The sequence below is a fragment of the Haliotis rubra genome, unplaced genomic scaffold, assembly GCF_003918875.1.
Source record: "Haliotis rubra isolate DU_JTF1 unplaced genomic scaffold, ASM391887v1 Scf4, whole genome shotgun sequence".
Taxonomy (NCBI): domain Eukaryota; kingdom Metazoa; phylum Mollusca; class Gastropoda; order Lepetellida; family Haliotidae; genus Haliotis; species Haliotis rubra.
The window spans coordinates 4,736,761-4,751,615 of record NW_025767079.1 but is presented as its reverse complement, the minus strand read 5'-3'; the positions used below and the strand labels follow the sequence as shown (position 1 = coordinate 4,751,615).

The following is a 14,855-nucleotide window of genomic DNA, read 5'->3' as shown; positions in this document are numbered from 1 at the left end:
CTGAAGAGCGCCATCAAAGTTGTTGATTAAAACGTGTGCAACATTATCCATGTGAATACAGCGTATTTTAGCTGAAAGGATAAACAAATCTGTTTGAGATGTGCCCCAAATGAAAGAAAAGAGTGCTAAACAAACACACCCACAACTCCAGGCACACCACGCCCAAAATCACGCAAACAGACTTTTAGCAACGTACCAGTCACGATAAATAATATTAATACTCAAAACCCCAAATTTTGGAGAGCTTAAAGAACAAATAAACTTCGGTTTTTTGTACTCTTTTAACTATTACATATGAAAGATTTGTGGTTAGACTTATGCGGAACACCAAATTCATTCTTCAAAAACGTGTGGTTAATTAATACTGAGCGATTAAAAGTTGCCAAAAAGTCGCCTGCTTCACTCTCGCCCGCCAACGAAACCACAGACAGGTTACGTAACTCTGTCGCCAGAGCACTGCAGTGACGTCATATGAGGAACGATTTTCAGTTAGTTGTATAGAAAGTGTGTAGCACGCTCATCATTTTGATTATTTCTCGACATCAACGACGACATGCCGAATCGTTGCTTTGTCGTCAATTGCTCCTAGGGGTCGGGCGATGGTGTTACCATGCACAGATGTCCACAGGACCCCGCAGTTCGTGCTAAATGGGTTATGTTTGTGAGTGCGAAGCGAGCGTTGTGGAAGCCTGAAACGATATCTTACTTGTGTTCAGATCGCTTCACGGAAGTTAAAGAATCAAAACTACTTAATTACTAGTTGTAGTAAAATATGTATATGATTGATGACCATAAAGATTTTCCATGACACAACTTGTAACATAGCGATTTCTTCCTCGGAAGTGAGGTTGTGGTCGAAGTAACAATAATATTGTAAGTAGTATTATATTGACACCCACTTCGCTGCCAGGAGAGAAATTGTTATGTTATAAGCTATGTCATGCAAAATCCTATTGGCCATCAATAAAATACATATTTTACTACCAGAATGAGATAATGGTTTGTTTTCATCAAGTTATAAAAACCAAAACAACTTTCTACTCGTAGTTAAATATGTATTGGAATCATAACCAGAAGGATTTTGCATGACACAACTTATAACATAACGATTTCTTCCACGGAAGCGAGGTGGGGGTCGAAGTGACAATACTGCGCGATATATTTCTTGCTACATTCACATGGTTAATGTCCACTCACCAGTATGTAGATACTAGTCAATGGGCGTCTTTATATTTGGTCTTATAATCCTAATTAGTTTATTATCATACTTGTATGCATTTTGAAACAAAATAAAAAGCAGACGATCTGCTGATACTTATAGTGAATTTATAACAGAACTGTAATATCTAGACATTTTATAGTTTGCCAATGTGAATCATAATTCGCACACACAGCCTAGTGTATGTTGTCTGTCTCATTACACCTTACGGCGAAAACAATGATTCTGTTGAATGCTACGACAAATGAATAAAAACAAAATGCAAATATTAAAATTAAAACAGATTAAAGTTATAGGAACAATGTCAGGCTATTACCTTATTCGAGGAATGTATCCATCAATATCCACAAAAACGAGTGATATGCCATTCATCTGCAGCTGTTCAAAGTGATGTGTCTTTTAACAGTATATGTACGAAAAAGTGATAAATCTTTTCAGGTATTTCACATTGGTGTATAGTCTCATTGGTCACCCAAGATACCACACCTGGCAACTAATTGCATAATGTCCGCCTTTCTTTAAAAACAGTAATTTAGTTAGCCAATAATGGGCAATCAATCAATGTATTGCCGGTTAATCCTTTGAAAGAAGGACGTTGTTTTTACGCAGACACCGACACGACAGAGTGTATTCAGTATAGATTAGTAAATCTACATACATTCACACTACCTTTTGACAAATCCGCTGTGTAAGATAACAGTAATTAATCAATCAGCGTGTTATCGGTTAATCCTTTGATCGATGTTTATAATGTTGAATATTTACTCCAGACACAAGAAATGCCAAATGGGACCCTTTGTCGGGTAATCTAAGTGGTGTTACCACTAATTATACCTGTTATAAATTCATTAACTGACCATCAAGTGAATGATGACAAATAACATGTGTAGGTTTATACCACCTAACACGGGTTACAACAAGGGAGTATTAATTGCTGTATATGCATGTGAAAACTTATGGGCCGACACTGTTTTGAGAATACAAACAGATTTTTACATGACATGATTAAATATCGAGGTAAAAAAAACACAGAAATGGGATCAATTTGGATCAGTCATTATACAAATATGGCCTAACGACACCTAAAGATTTTGACAGAATGGTCTCTGAAAACAAGTTGTAACTCGGAAACTAGGCAAAGCAGGAGACAAAATTATATGACAGTAGATTGTGAGAACATACAGCTTTCATTTTCCACAACAGTTGTCACGATTTCAGGTTTATACAAACCTGTAAACAAGATAATTTACCCCCTGAAATGTAGATGAATTCTGCATCGGCCCTCACATCTATTCCTCATATGACGTCACAGAGACGCCCAGCTCTGATTGGTTGAAATTTCGTTCGCGGGTGAGAATTGTGCACTGTTGTCAAAAAGGTCGATTTAAGTTGATTAAAGATCGAAGTGAGTAGTTTTAATGACGGGGTTTCATTTATAGCGATGCCAGTTAGTGATTTATGTATTTGTACCCCCCCCTAGAGTATATGTGATTTAACATGTTTGGGGAGGGATGGCCGTGGTGTATCATTTATTCTTTCATTCATTCACATATGTATTTCTTTCTGTTGTTCACATATAATTCTTGCTCTTAAGTCTTGCTATAATTCATTCATTCATTCATTGTAAAATTCCGACTGATACAATAAACTGGCTGAAGTACTGTTTAACGAGGCGAAGTTGCGCTGGGAACGAACCAAGTCCCTAATTAGTACAAATGGTAAAGAAAGCAAGCGAGTGACCTATCCCTGTTGTAGATTATCCCTGCTAATACCCAAGGCATGTTGGATCTATACCAAGCGCACGCTGTATCTACATCTCAACATGTGCATATGGGATGCCTTGGCACTACTTTGCCTACTTAATTCCCCCCTCATGATATGTCCAATAAAGAGACTACCACTGCAAAGCGTGGTCCACGTGCAGATATGGGAGACGATGTCAATTTCAACGACAGATGTAATTGACAATGACGAGGAGCTGTCAATTCTGAGCTGGAACGTCAGCGGGTTAAAACACAAGTTACAATACTGAAGTAACAAATTATTTGTCTAAGCACCATATCTTTGGCTTACTGGAGATCTGGAATAATTGTCCGAAAGACCATATCGAATCACTCTTCCCTGATCATACAGTTTATACGAACTATAGAGACTTTAACTACAGAAGGGGCGTGGCTGTCTGTGTCCACTCCTCTTTGATATGCGGCCAACGTGGTGTTATTGTCTATTACACAGATATGATCTTTCTTGTGTTTGACAAGAGGACATTTAATTCTCAACGTGATATCATACTTGGTTTTGTCTATATCCATTCTATGAATACATGCCTTGTGACCGATAATAGACTACATAAAGTAATTGAGTATTTAGAGAGAACTCTATATGCTATCATATATGACCACCCTGATTGTGACATTATTCTACCAGGTAACTATAACCCTAGGACTGGTACTATGAATGACTACATAATCGATGTAACACATATATAACAAGCTTAGAGGACTATGTTTCTGATTCATTTAACACTACTAGCAATCCAGAGATGATGTGTAATGACTATGGAAGAGACTTGATTTATTTGTGTTGTACATTTGCAGTACATATAGTTAATGGACGATTCACAGGTGACGAACATGGGACATATACATGTTTTAAGGAAAACGGCGCAAGCCGTGTTGACTATGTATTGTGTTCATATAACGTTTCCATCGTATTACAGACTTTAAGTTTGACACCCGCTCTGAGTCTGACCATTTTCCTATCATAACTACTTTTAATGTTAGGCGTGTAAATGTATCATTTGAGCATGATGAAGTGAATGTGAAATGTGTTTATGATGTTCCTAAGTTTGTCTGGAGAAAGGAAAGATGTGACGATTATATGCGTAATGTTGCTGAGTCTCTTACATCCCTTGATGTTGATAAGTTCACTAGTATACTTCGAAAAACGTTCCTCGTCAATTACATATGTTTGCAATGTGAACCATTAATCATTTTGAAAGCTTTATTTAGACCAAGGCCATATGGCGCTCTTTGAAATCTTTTTAGAAAGGGACTTGTGAAATTATGCTTTAAAAGTTGTAAGTAAGTGACAAACCGAAACATGAGTCTCATTAACCTATTCAGACAATGACCTACTTTTCAGCTGATCCGAATCTTTTCGTGTGAAAGTGAAAAGAGACACCACAAACAACTATGGTTACACTGAATTTCAATTCCTTGTTTCATAAGAAAATGGTATTTACAAGTTAATTTTAATTTCAAACTTTAATAACATCGTATTTCTATATTTATATGGCGAGGTGTAGGCAGCATGACCTTAACTAAGACGTCACTAACTGCCCCTGTTTGATGAGGTCGTAAAATGATTCACAATTCATCTGGCTCACTCGTTACACCTGTGTTACACGTGTTTGCAAGGATTAGAAGGAGCGTAGTGTTGCAATATACAAGTGCTTAGATGTATCACATAATACTGATTAATATTTATGTATCCAGTTGAATGAATTGGTCTCAAAATTCTGGACTGGTTATTGTACTATGTTGCGCAATAGGACGAAACCCAGTCAGCAGGAAACGAGACTGTTGTGTAATCAATGTTTTGACTTGTTTAGTTTCTCGCCGCTTTTAGCAATATTCCAGCAATATCACGGCGGGGGACAACAGAAACTTCACACATTGTACCTATATGGGAAATCGAACCCGGGTCTTTGGCGTGACCAGCGAACGGTTTAACCACTAGGCCACCCCACCAATGACTAATTAACACGTAAAACGTCACATACCCCATCCCCGAGTAAGTCTAAAAAGTTGTGAAATTAAATGGGTTCAGCAAGAAGCTGATAATTGGAAAGTTGAAGTCATCCTTCTTGAGACCTTGTACTTTGCATAGTTTGTTTTTCTGAATTGTTCATCAATACATCAACATAAGAAACAGTTGGACGAATTAATATAATGTGTTTATGAATCGCTTTAAAATGTCCCCTAGTGAGTGAGTTTAGTTTTACGCCGCACTCAGATATATTCCAGCTATATGGCGGCGGTCTCTAAGTAATCGAGTCTGGACCAGACAATCCAGTGATCAACAGCATGAGCATCGATCTGCGCAATTGGGAACCCAGCGAACCTGACCACCCAATCCCGTGAGGGGCCTCTTACGACAAGCATGGGTTGCTGAAGGTACATTCTAACCCGGTAAAATGTCCCCGAAAGACATACCATCAAACAACTGAGAGGCTTTGAATGATACAACCCTGATGAAACAAATTTTGAGCAAGAGTCTTGAAAATCCGGATATAAAATGACAAGGAGCAGTAGAAATCGTGGTGGGCGAGCTGTCTTAGGCGCCAGGCTAGTGATCCAGCGACCGAGGAGATGCCGGGATCGAGCCCACCTGTGACCGGGTGTAAAAACCTTGGAGTCAACTTTGTGTGCAGACTCTTTCAGTGTTGTCACAACCCCTAGTGTACAGTACACAACCCTGTGCACTTAAAAAAAACCGGGAATCTGTTGGTATATGACCAGATGGTGGCTACATGAATACGTGTAAACACCTAGTTGCGGGTACAGCAAATTGCAGTAAAACGTAGACAAAGTACTGTGACTATGTGTCCCAGTCCACCCAGCTGTGAATAGGTACCTCGTAATGATCGGATAGCCAAACTGTTACGTATATTATGCCATATGCATTACAGCCACTGGCAAAAATGACTCACACGAGATAGATAATAATTGCTCGTCTATCTTGAAAGGTTGTAAAGTGCACTCTTATCATGATCCCCAAGGAGTTGAGATTGATAATACGATGTGTCGTTTGAGATTGACGTCCAATGATCGAGGGGAAAACAAAACGTCTTTGAGCAGCTGAGCTCGATATTTGTGCCATACAAATATTAGCATAATAATAATAATTCTCAGTTCGCAGTCACTAAATATAATACGGTGCACGTTTACAGGCAACATTTCAACCAATTTGATTACGTTGTGGGCACCTACGCAATTGAGATACGATGACATTGTGTTTACCAAGTCAGCGAGCCTGACCACCGATCCCGTTAGTCGCCTCTTACGACAAGCACGGATTACTGAAGATCAATTCTAACCCGGATCTTCACGGGTAAAACAGTTCAGAACACACAGTATGCTGTCTATTGAGGATACGCTTCTGCACCCGCATAGATAGAGCTACAGTAGCCATTCGAAACTCCTCTGGAATTTCTTGGCTTCTTCTTTGGGAAGTTTTGTCACATTTAACACCAATCCTGTACCATTGACTCCTGGATCCGTCAGATCCATTTGGGCAAACACAAGTTTCACATTGGGATCGTCGGGATGGTGAAGACGTGACAAGGGATCTGGCAATCCCGAGACAACTCACTGTGGTTCGTCACTATAGTGTACTCCCTGATGAGGACAGCACATATTAATACACAAATAAAGACAGTTCCTCGTTTCCTTGGTGAGGCCATGTTGTACACATCACAACACGACTTCACAACAGTCATGAATGTCCAACAGCTTGATCTGAAGTGTCGATGTAAAGTTACTGTTATGGGCATTGCTCTGTAACCCAAGCACGTCGTTTCGCTCTGTTTAATCATTAAAGTATTCATGAACAGCCTTCTTTATAAATTGTTGACCGTCTGGTATAATACGCTTAGAAGCAAGGCGAATATTTTCACCAAAAATATATATCTTGCTTTGTCTCTAATTATGTATTGTTATCGTAAAGGTCATCAGTTGGCTTGTAATTGAATGTGTCTGTTGAGTGTTCCAAACGGTGGGGCGGGGTGAGCTCAGAAAAAAATACATGAGGAACTAATTTTATTTCAATCATTAGACAGACAAACCTGTCAACCTCACGACATAAAAACTTTGGCAAATAGTTTTCGAAACCTTACGTAGGTTCATCAGATTTGACCGTATTCGCCAGCGAAAAACATTACTTGTGAGTTAACTTCTGTTGTACATATGCTATTATTGGGAGGGGTATTTTCTATCATTAAACACTATCAAACCTCTCAGTGACAAACCTGTTTTTATATTCGATAGTAATTGATAGTACAATCAATTCTGAGAAGAGAAATCATTTATCATTTAATCACAACAAAGTTCTATTTACCCACAATCAAACTTCTCAGTAACGAACCTGTTTCAGGACCACCTTGCTCTACTCACTAGATAGTGGACTGTTCCATTATACCCGTAGGTGTTACCCTAATTAACCTTCTAGTTCAGTGTCTGTCAATTGGGTGTCTGCCAAATGGGTGTCTGTCAAATGGGAGACATGTTTAGTAGAAACGTATTTGTTTGTCATCCGAGTTGACTGATATATCTTTACCGTCTCTTGTAACATGATAATTAATGTAATCAAACGGTGTAAACTGACAGGAGACGTGTCAGCTTTGTTCACTTCTATAGTTCTGAGGGGCGGTGGAGGAGCCCAGTGGTTAAAGCGTTCACTCGTCACGCCCAATACCAAGGTTCGATACCAAAAGTCAAAGTCAAAAGGTTTATTGTACAAAAGGCCTCCGGCCCATACACAAGAGAACATGTACATATCATACTGTGACACGCAGGAAGTAACACGTTCTTTAAACAGTTCATTTCTGTTAACGAGTACATGTTTAATATATTGTGAAAGGTTTAACATATGGGATTCGTCCTTAGTTAATAAAATATATACGAAAGCTTTCAATGACGGCATCCCTGTCAAATAATCTTTAATATATACCCCACATATGTACAATGTGTGAAGCCCATTTCTGGAGTCCCCTGTCGTGATAATGCTACAATATCGCAAAAGGTGGCGTAAAACTAAACTCACTCACCCACCACCCAAAACCGGGAATCTGTTGGTATATGACCAGATGGTGGCTACATGAATACGTGTAAACACCTAGTTGCGGGTACAGCAAATTGCAGTAAAACGTAGACAAAGTACTGTGACTATGTGTCCCAGTCCACCCAGCTGTGAATAGGTACCTCGTAATGATCGGATAGCCAAACTGTTACGTATATTATGCCATATGCATTACAGCCACTGGCAAAAATGACTCACACGAGATAGATAAAAATTGCTCGTCTATCTTGAAAGGTTGTAAAGTGCACTCTTATCATGATCCCCAAGGAGTTGAGATTGATAATACGATGTGTCGTTTGAGATTGACGTCCAATGATCGAGGGGAAAACAAAACGTCTTTGAGCAGCTGAGCTCGATATTTGTGCCATACAAATATTAGCATAATAATAATAATTCTCAGTTCGCAGTCACTAAATATAATACGGTGCACGTTTACAGGCAACATTTCAACCAATTTGATTACGTTGTGGGCACCTACGCAATTGAGATACGATGACATTGTGTTTACCAAGTCAGCGAGCCTGACCACCCGATCCCGTTAGTCGCCTCTTACGACAAGCACGGATTACTGAAGATCAATTCTAACCCGGATCTTCACGGGTAAAACAGTTCAGAACACACAGTATGCTGTCTATTGAGGATACGCTTCTGCACCCGCATAGATAGAGCTACAGTAGCCATTCGAAACTCCTCTGGAATTTCTTGGCTTCTTCTTTGGGAAGTTTTGTCACATTTAACACCAATCCTGTACCATTGACTCCTGGATCCGTCAGATCCATTTGGGCAAACACAAGTTTCACATTGGGATCGTCGGGATGGTGAAGACGTGACAAGGGATCTGGCAATCCCGAGACAACTCACTGTGGTTCGTCACTATAGTGTACTCCAGGATGAGGACAGCACATATTAATACACAAATAAAGACAGTTCCTCGTTTCCTTGGTGAGGCCATGTTGTACACATCACAACACGACTTCACAACAGTCATGAATGTCCAACAGCTTGATCTGAAGTGTCGATGTAAAGTTACTGTTATGGGCATTGCTCTGTAACCCAAGCACGTCGTTTCGCTCTGTTTAATCATTAAAGTATTCATGAACAGCCTTCTTTATAAATTGTTGACCGTCTGGTATAATACGCTTAGAAGCAAGGCGAATATTTTCACCAAAAATATATATCTTGCTTTGTCTCTAATTATGTATTGTTATCGTAAAGGTCATCAGTTGGCTTGTAATTGAATGTGTCTGTTGAGTGTTCCAAACGGTGGGGCGGGGTGAGCTCAGAAAAAAATACATGAGGAACTAATTTTATTTCAATCATTAGACAGACAAACCTGTCAACCTCACGACATAAAAACTTTGGCAAATAGTTTTCGAAACCTTACGTAGGTTCATCAGATTTGACCGTATTCGCCAGCGAAAAAACATTACTTGTGAGTTAACTTCTGTTGTACATATGCTATTATTGGGAGGGGTATTTTCTATCATTAAACACTATCAAACCTCTCAGTGACAAACCTGTTTTTATATTCGATAGTAATTGATAGTACAATCAATTCTGAGAAGAGAAATCATTTATCATTTAATCACAACAAAGTTCTATTTACCCACAATCAAACTTCTCAGTAACGAACCTGTTTCAGGACCACCTTGCTCTACTCACTAGATAGTGGACTGTTCCATTATACCCGTAGGTGTTACCCTAATTAACCTTCTAGTTCAGTGTCTGTCAATTGGGTGTCTGCCAAATGGGTGTCTGTCAAATGGGAGACATGTTTAGTAGAAACGTATTTGTTTGTCATCCGAGTTGACTGATATATCTTTACCGTCTCTTGTAACATGATAATTAATGTAATCAAACGGTGTAAACTGACAGGAGACGTGTCAGCTTTGTTCACTTCTATAGTTCTGAGGGGCGGTGGAGGAGCCCAGTGGTTAAAGCGTTCACTCGTCACGCCCAATACCAAGGTTCGATACCAAAAGTCAAAGTCAAAAGGTTTATTGTACAAAAGGCCTCCGGCCCATACACAAGAGAACATGTACATATCATACTGTGACACGCAGGAAGTAACACGTTCTTTAAACAGTTCATTTCTGTTAACGAGTACATGTTTAATATATTGTGAAAGGTTTAACATATGGGATTCGTCCTTAGTTAATAAAATATATACGAAAGCTTTCAATGACGGCATCCCTGTCAAATAATCTTTAATATATACCCCACATATGTACAATGTGTGAAGCCCATTTCTGGAGTCCCCTGTCGTGATAATGCTACAATATCGCAAAAAGGTGGCGTAAAACTAAACTCACTCACCCTCTAGTTCTGATGTCATGTGGCCAAATGCGAGATGTCCAGATCCAAATGTAAAAGTGTCAAAGACAAAAGGGGCCGTTTCTTATTGTGATTCATATATTTTGGCGGATTTAGTTTTAGTCGTGAAAGGGCAGCATGAGGTTTTGACTAACGGAGACATATATCGGTGAGGCCAGAAAAGCTATATTCGTCTGCATCTCTATAACGCATATAGCGCTGTTAGTGGTGGTGTTGGCTGGCTGGTTGGTTGGTTGTATGTTTAACGCCGCACAGATACAACATGTCACATTTGACCACATTCTTTTGTTTGTTGTTTAAAGGCCGCACTCAGCTATATTCCAGCTATATGGCGGCGGTCTGCAAATAATTGAGACTGGACCAGACAATCCAGTGATCAACAGCATGAACATCATTCTGTCAACCAAATCAACCAGCCTGACCACACGATCCCGTTCGTCGCCTCTTACAACAAGCATGGGTTGCTGAAGACCAATTCTATCCCGGATCTTCACGGGTTGTTCGTGGTGGGCTATTAGCATCTGCTGTTCCCTTTCCCTATTTAACCGATCAAGAGTGTGTGAAAAGTCCTGTTGTCTTTATTTCTACGGGTAGAAGACCCCTACTGCCTTCAGATTAGAAATAAGGGTTGGTGTCACATAATGGCGACAGATCTGGCGATTCATCGTGGGAAGAAGTAAAAAGGATGAAAGGCCTCTTTCCTTCTAGTGGTTTTATAGTTTCTTAAAACAATGGCTTTTTCTACCAGTCAAGAAGGCACGGATTTTGAAGATACAACGAACAAAAGCCATAATATAATGGCGGGGGGACATCAGAAATGTAATCTGGCTGATTAGGGCCATCGCTTTCTCGGTCGCGAGAAAAGGGCTTCGTACAATAATTGAGGGTTACAGAGTAAGATATTAAAACGACAACGACCAACAGATCAATGCACATCGCACAAAACTCAACAATGTACCCTATATTGGTGATGACCTTATAATATAAGCTATAGTCGGTATGTACGCCGTGTACCGTCAGACCGGACACACAACAATAAAATAGCAGTCACTTGAAACGAAATTTGAAAATTTGTCGTAATTACACGACCTCTGTACTTGTTTGCCATTATGCCTGAATAACTTGAGAAAGGTGTTGTTTAGTTTAGTGAAGTACTCTTCAAATATTATTCATTGTACATTGAAAAAAACAACGCAAAAGTGGTTGTCCCATGTATACTTTATTTATGATAATACATAATCAACTGATAAGAAGAAATTGTTTATATTTGGAACAAGTCTTTGTCACTGACCCAGGTTCACTATGGCAAACACAAACATGAAACAATTGAATGTCAAGGTGAAGGTCATCTGTCCTCGATATCTTGTATGGCCCCATAAGAATCCAGATCTGCATGGCATTGCCACACAATGGTACCATTCAGATTACGAATTGTGATCTAGGGAAGGCCGTTGTCTGGCCATGTCAGGCCGAGCGTTGTCATGTTGAAAAGTTGGGAAGAACGTATGGCCGAAGAATTTCATCTGTGTAACGTAGTTGCCTTGGACGTGCACAGGACTATTCTACCGGTGTGGGAATTGGCGGTCCACATCAATACACTATCACCACCAAAACCGTCCACTTCCTGTATAGCATGCAGTTTCAAGCATAACGTTCTCCACAATGTCTACCTACCACAAAGACATTTTTTTCTATATTTCTGTATATGAGACAAATCAAAGAGTAATTTCTTTTGAGACCTGTTTTCATTTAGTATAGTTTAAAAGAGATCAAACATTAATTGCGGTTCACCAAAAGCTTTTCTGCTGATTTGTATGTTTTTCTAATTACAATTCATAATCTCCTTATAATCACTCACCTTAATACTCACACTGAAACAACTATGTATTGACTACAACAGCAAAGGAATAACAATGGAAGAATTTCTGAAGCCTGTTGGTGCCACTATTAGACTGAACTAAAACTATTAAAGTGCTATTTAGTGTGCTATTTACAGTATTAGACTGAACTCAAACTGTTTAAGTGCTATTCAGGTTTAATCTATCAATGCGTCTATGGTGGTTTTTTTGCATTTAAAGCATTACGTTTCAGCAGTGGTAGTTCTTCATCAAATAGTCCACTGAGATAAAGTTGCAAATAAGCTGAGACTAAATCATCCTTGTGGACACGCCCTCGCTAATGAACAGAACATCTTTACTCCAAGTCACTCAGTTCACTTTTACACTCTGCACTATATCGAGTTCCCACAGAGATAAAATTAGTTAGATAGCCTTATATTTCCATTTTTCATGGTTTGAATGAACAATCATGCATGCCTATATTTGATCTTGAAAGGAAATCAAGTGGATTAATTTAGCTTGGTAATCATTGTCTTGATCATGATGATGAAGTGTATTTTTTTGTCTGATAATTTTACACGTCTTTTCAGTTTGTATCATGATCAGATGTCATCATGAACAATATAATCATGTTAAGCATGAAAAACCTACTTTCTCTATGTATCTGCCCTCTTGTACATGGAACTGAATTGAAAATCAATTGTCATGAAATCCTAGTTTTCCTGTTTTGCTTCCAAGTCCACTGCTGTAGTGAAGAACTGTGGCATTTCTCCAAGACAAGAGCAGATTTATCTTTGGTAACACCAACACAATTTCCGTGAGACCGGAGCAGCACGTGACCCTCCAGACTGACCACTTCCCACTCCTGGTTCCCTCTCTGACCGTGACAGTTCCGCATCACAAGGTTATCTCCATATCCTGAATCTAAACATTGTCCTCCAGCTCTAATCTCATGATGCTCTGTGAAATCCCAGAATTGAGCTCCTTGCCCATGACAAGAATACAACAAAACATTGACTGAATCCCCATTCTTTCTGCCCCCCGAATCGAGGCAATGGTTACAAACCTCTACATTTCGTATTGGCCCTGTGTAAATACCGTTCCCTGGGATGAATTGATCTGGATAAACATGTGTCAAATAAAACTCAAATGGATGGCATTTCAGTGAATCTCTGAGAGCTATCCTATCCGAAATGTCACCATAATCCGCAATGCTACCGTCGTAATTTTCGCTAAAATGTTTGTACATGTCCAACCACACGTTGGACACACGAGCGATGTTTCTTTTGTACCTGATGTCACTTTCTTTTGATGGTCGATGAGGATGGTACAAGTGCGCTACATTTGAACAGGGAATGATCTCCAGTCCACCTCCACATAGCCACGTCTTGATAGATAACTCGGTATTCTCCCCGCCCCAGATTTCCAAACCAGGATCAAACATACCAAGTTTCTTGAACCAACTCCTGCTGACGGCAATGACACATCCAACCATGGCTGGAGACCGAACTGGGTCAGTCTCCCGTGTTCTCTTCTTCCACTCCTCTTCTGACATGGAGGACCAGGTGAAGAAAAGATTGGGGAAGGTGAGAATGGGTATTGCAATATTCTTTCGCTGTCCCCATTTGTGGATTTTTAAGCTTTCAGAATCTATCCAGTGAAGGATAGGGGTAGTTATTATACTCTGATTTTCGGCGATCCTTGTCACCAGTGGTTCCAGCCAGCCAGGAAAACATTCACAATGTGCGTCCATGAACACTGCTACAGGAGCAGTAGACTGTACAAATCCCATCATCCGCGCTCTTATATAGCCTTGTCTGGACTCAGCTCGCAGTATCTGCACTTTCCTAAATCGGGAGACATACTCCTCCAACGGTTCCTTCAGAACCTCGTCTGTAGATGCATCGTCCACTAAGATGATCTCTTTGATGAGATGAGGTGGAGTGTTGTCCATGATGCTGTGGATAGTCCGTAACACGACTGACCAGTGCTCATTGTAGAAAATAATGATCACACTGGTTTCAGGGAGACTGAGGTCTGTGTACAGCGAGTGACATCCTTGAAGACGGATATCAGGCAGAGATCTCTGGAGAGATATGAGACTGCTGATATAACCCGAGTACTCCCTCTGCTCCAAACTCCTGTGGAACTTCTCAGCTTCTTCTTTGGGAAGTTTCGTCACATCTAACGTCAATCCTGTACCATTGACTCCTGGATCCGTCAGATTCATTTGGGCAAACACGAGTTTCACATTGGGATCGTCGGGATGGTAAAGACGTAACAAGGGATCTGGCAATTCCCGAGTCAACTCACTGTGGTTCGTCACTATAGTGTACCCCAGGATGAGGACAGCGCATATTAATACACAAATAAGGACGAGTCGTCGTTTCCTTAGCCGTCTGCATGGTGAGGCCATTGTGTATACTTCACGACAACAGTCATGAATGTCCAACAGCTTGATCTGAAGTCTCCCAGCAAAGCACATCACAGCGTTTCGCTCTGTTTAATATCCGAGAACAGTCTTTTTATATTGCGCCTCGTACATTAATTGAGGGTGACACAGCATTAAAACGACAGAACTAATAAAAATGAAGTTCGTCACA

The 14,855-nt window shown here is 40.0% G+C and overlaps 1 protein-coding gene across 1 annotated transcript; it reads right to left on the bottom strand.

The window, feature by feature from the left end:
* Nucleotides 1–12,955: 12,955 nt before the first annotated feature.
* On the bottom strand, nucleotides 12,956–14,482 carry LOC124287106 (polypeptide N-acetylgalactosaminyltransferase 5-like). The gene has a single exon (XM_046723584.1). It carries the CDS (start codon nucleotides 14,480–14,482, stop codon nucleotides 12,956–12,958), a length of 1,527 nt encoding a protein of 508 aa, XP_046579540.1.
* Nucleotides 14,483–14,855: the final 373 nt, after the last annotated feature.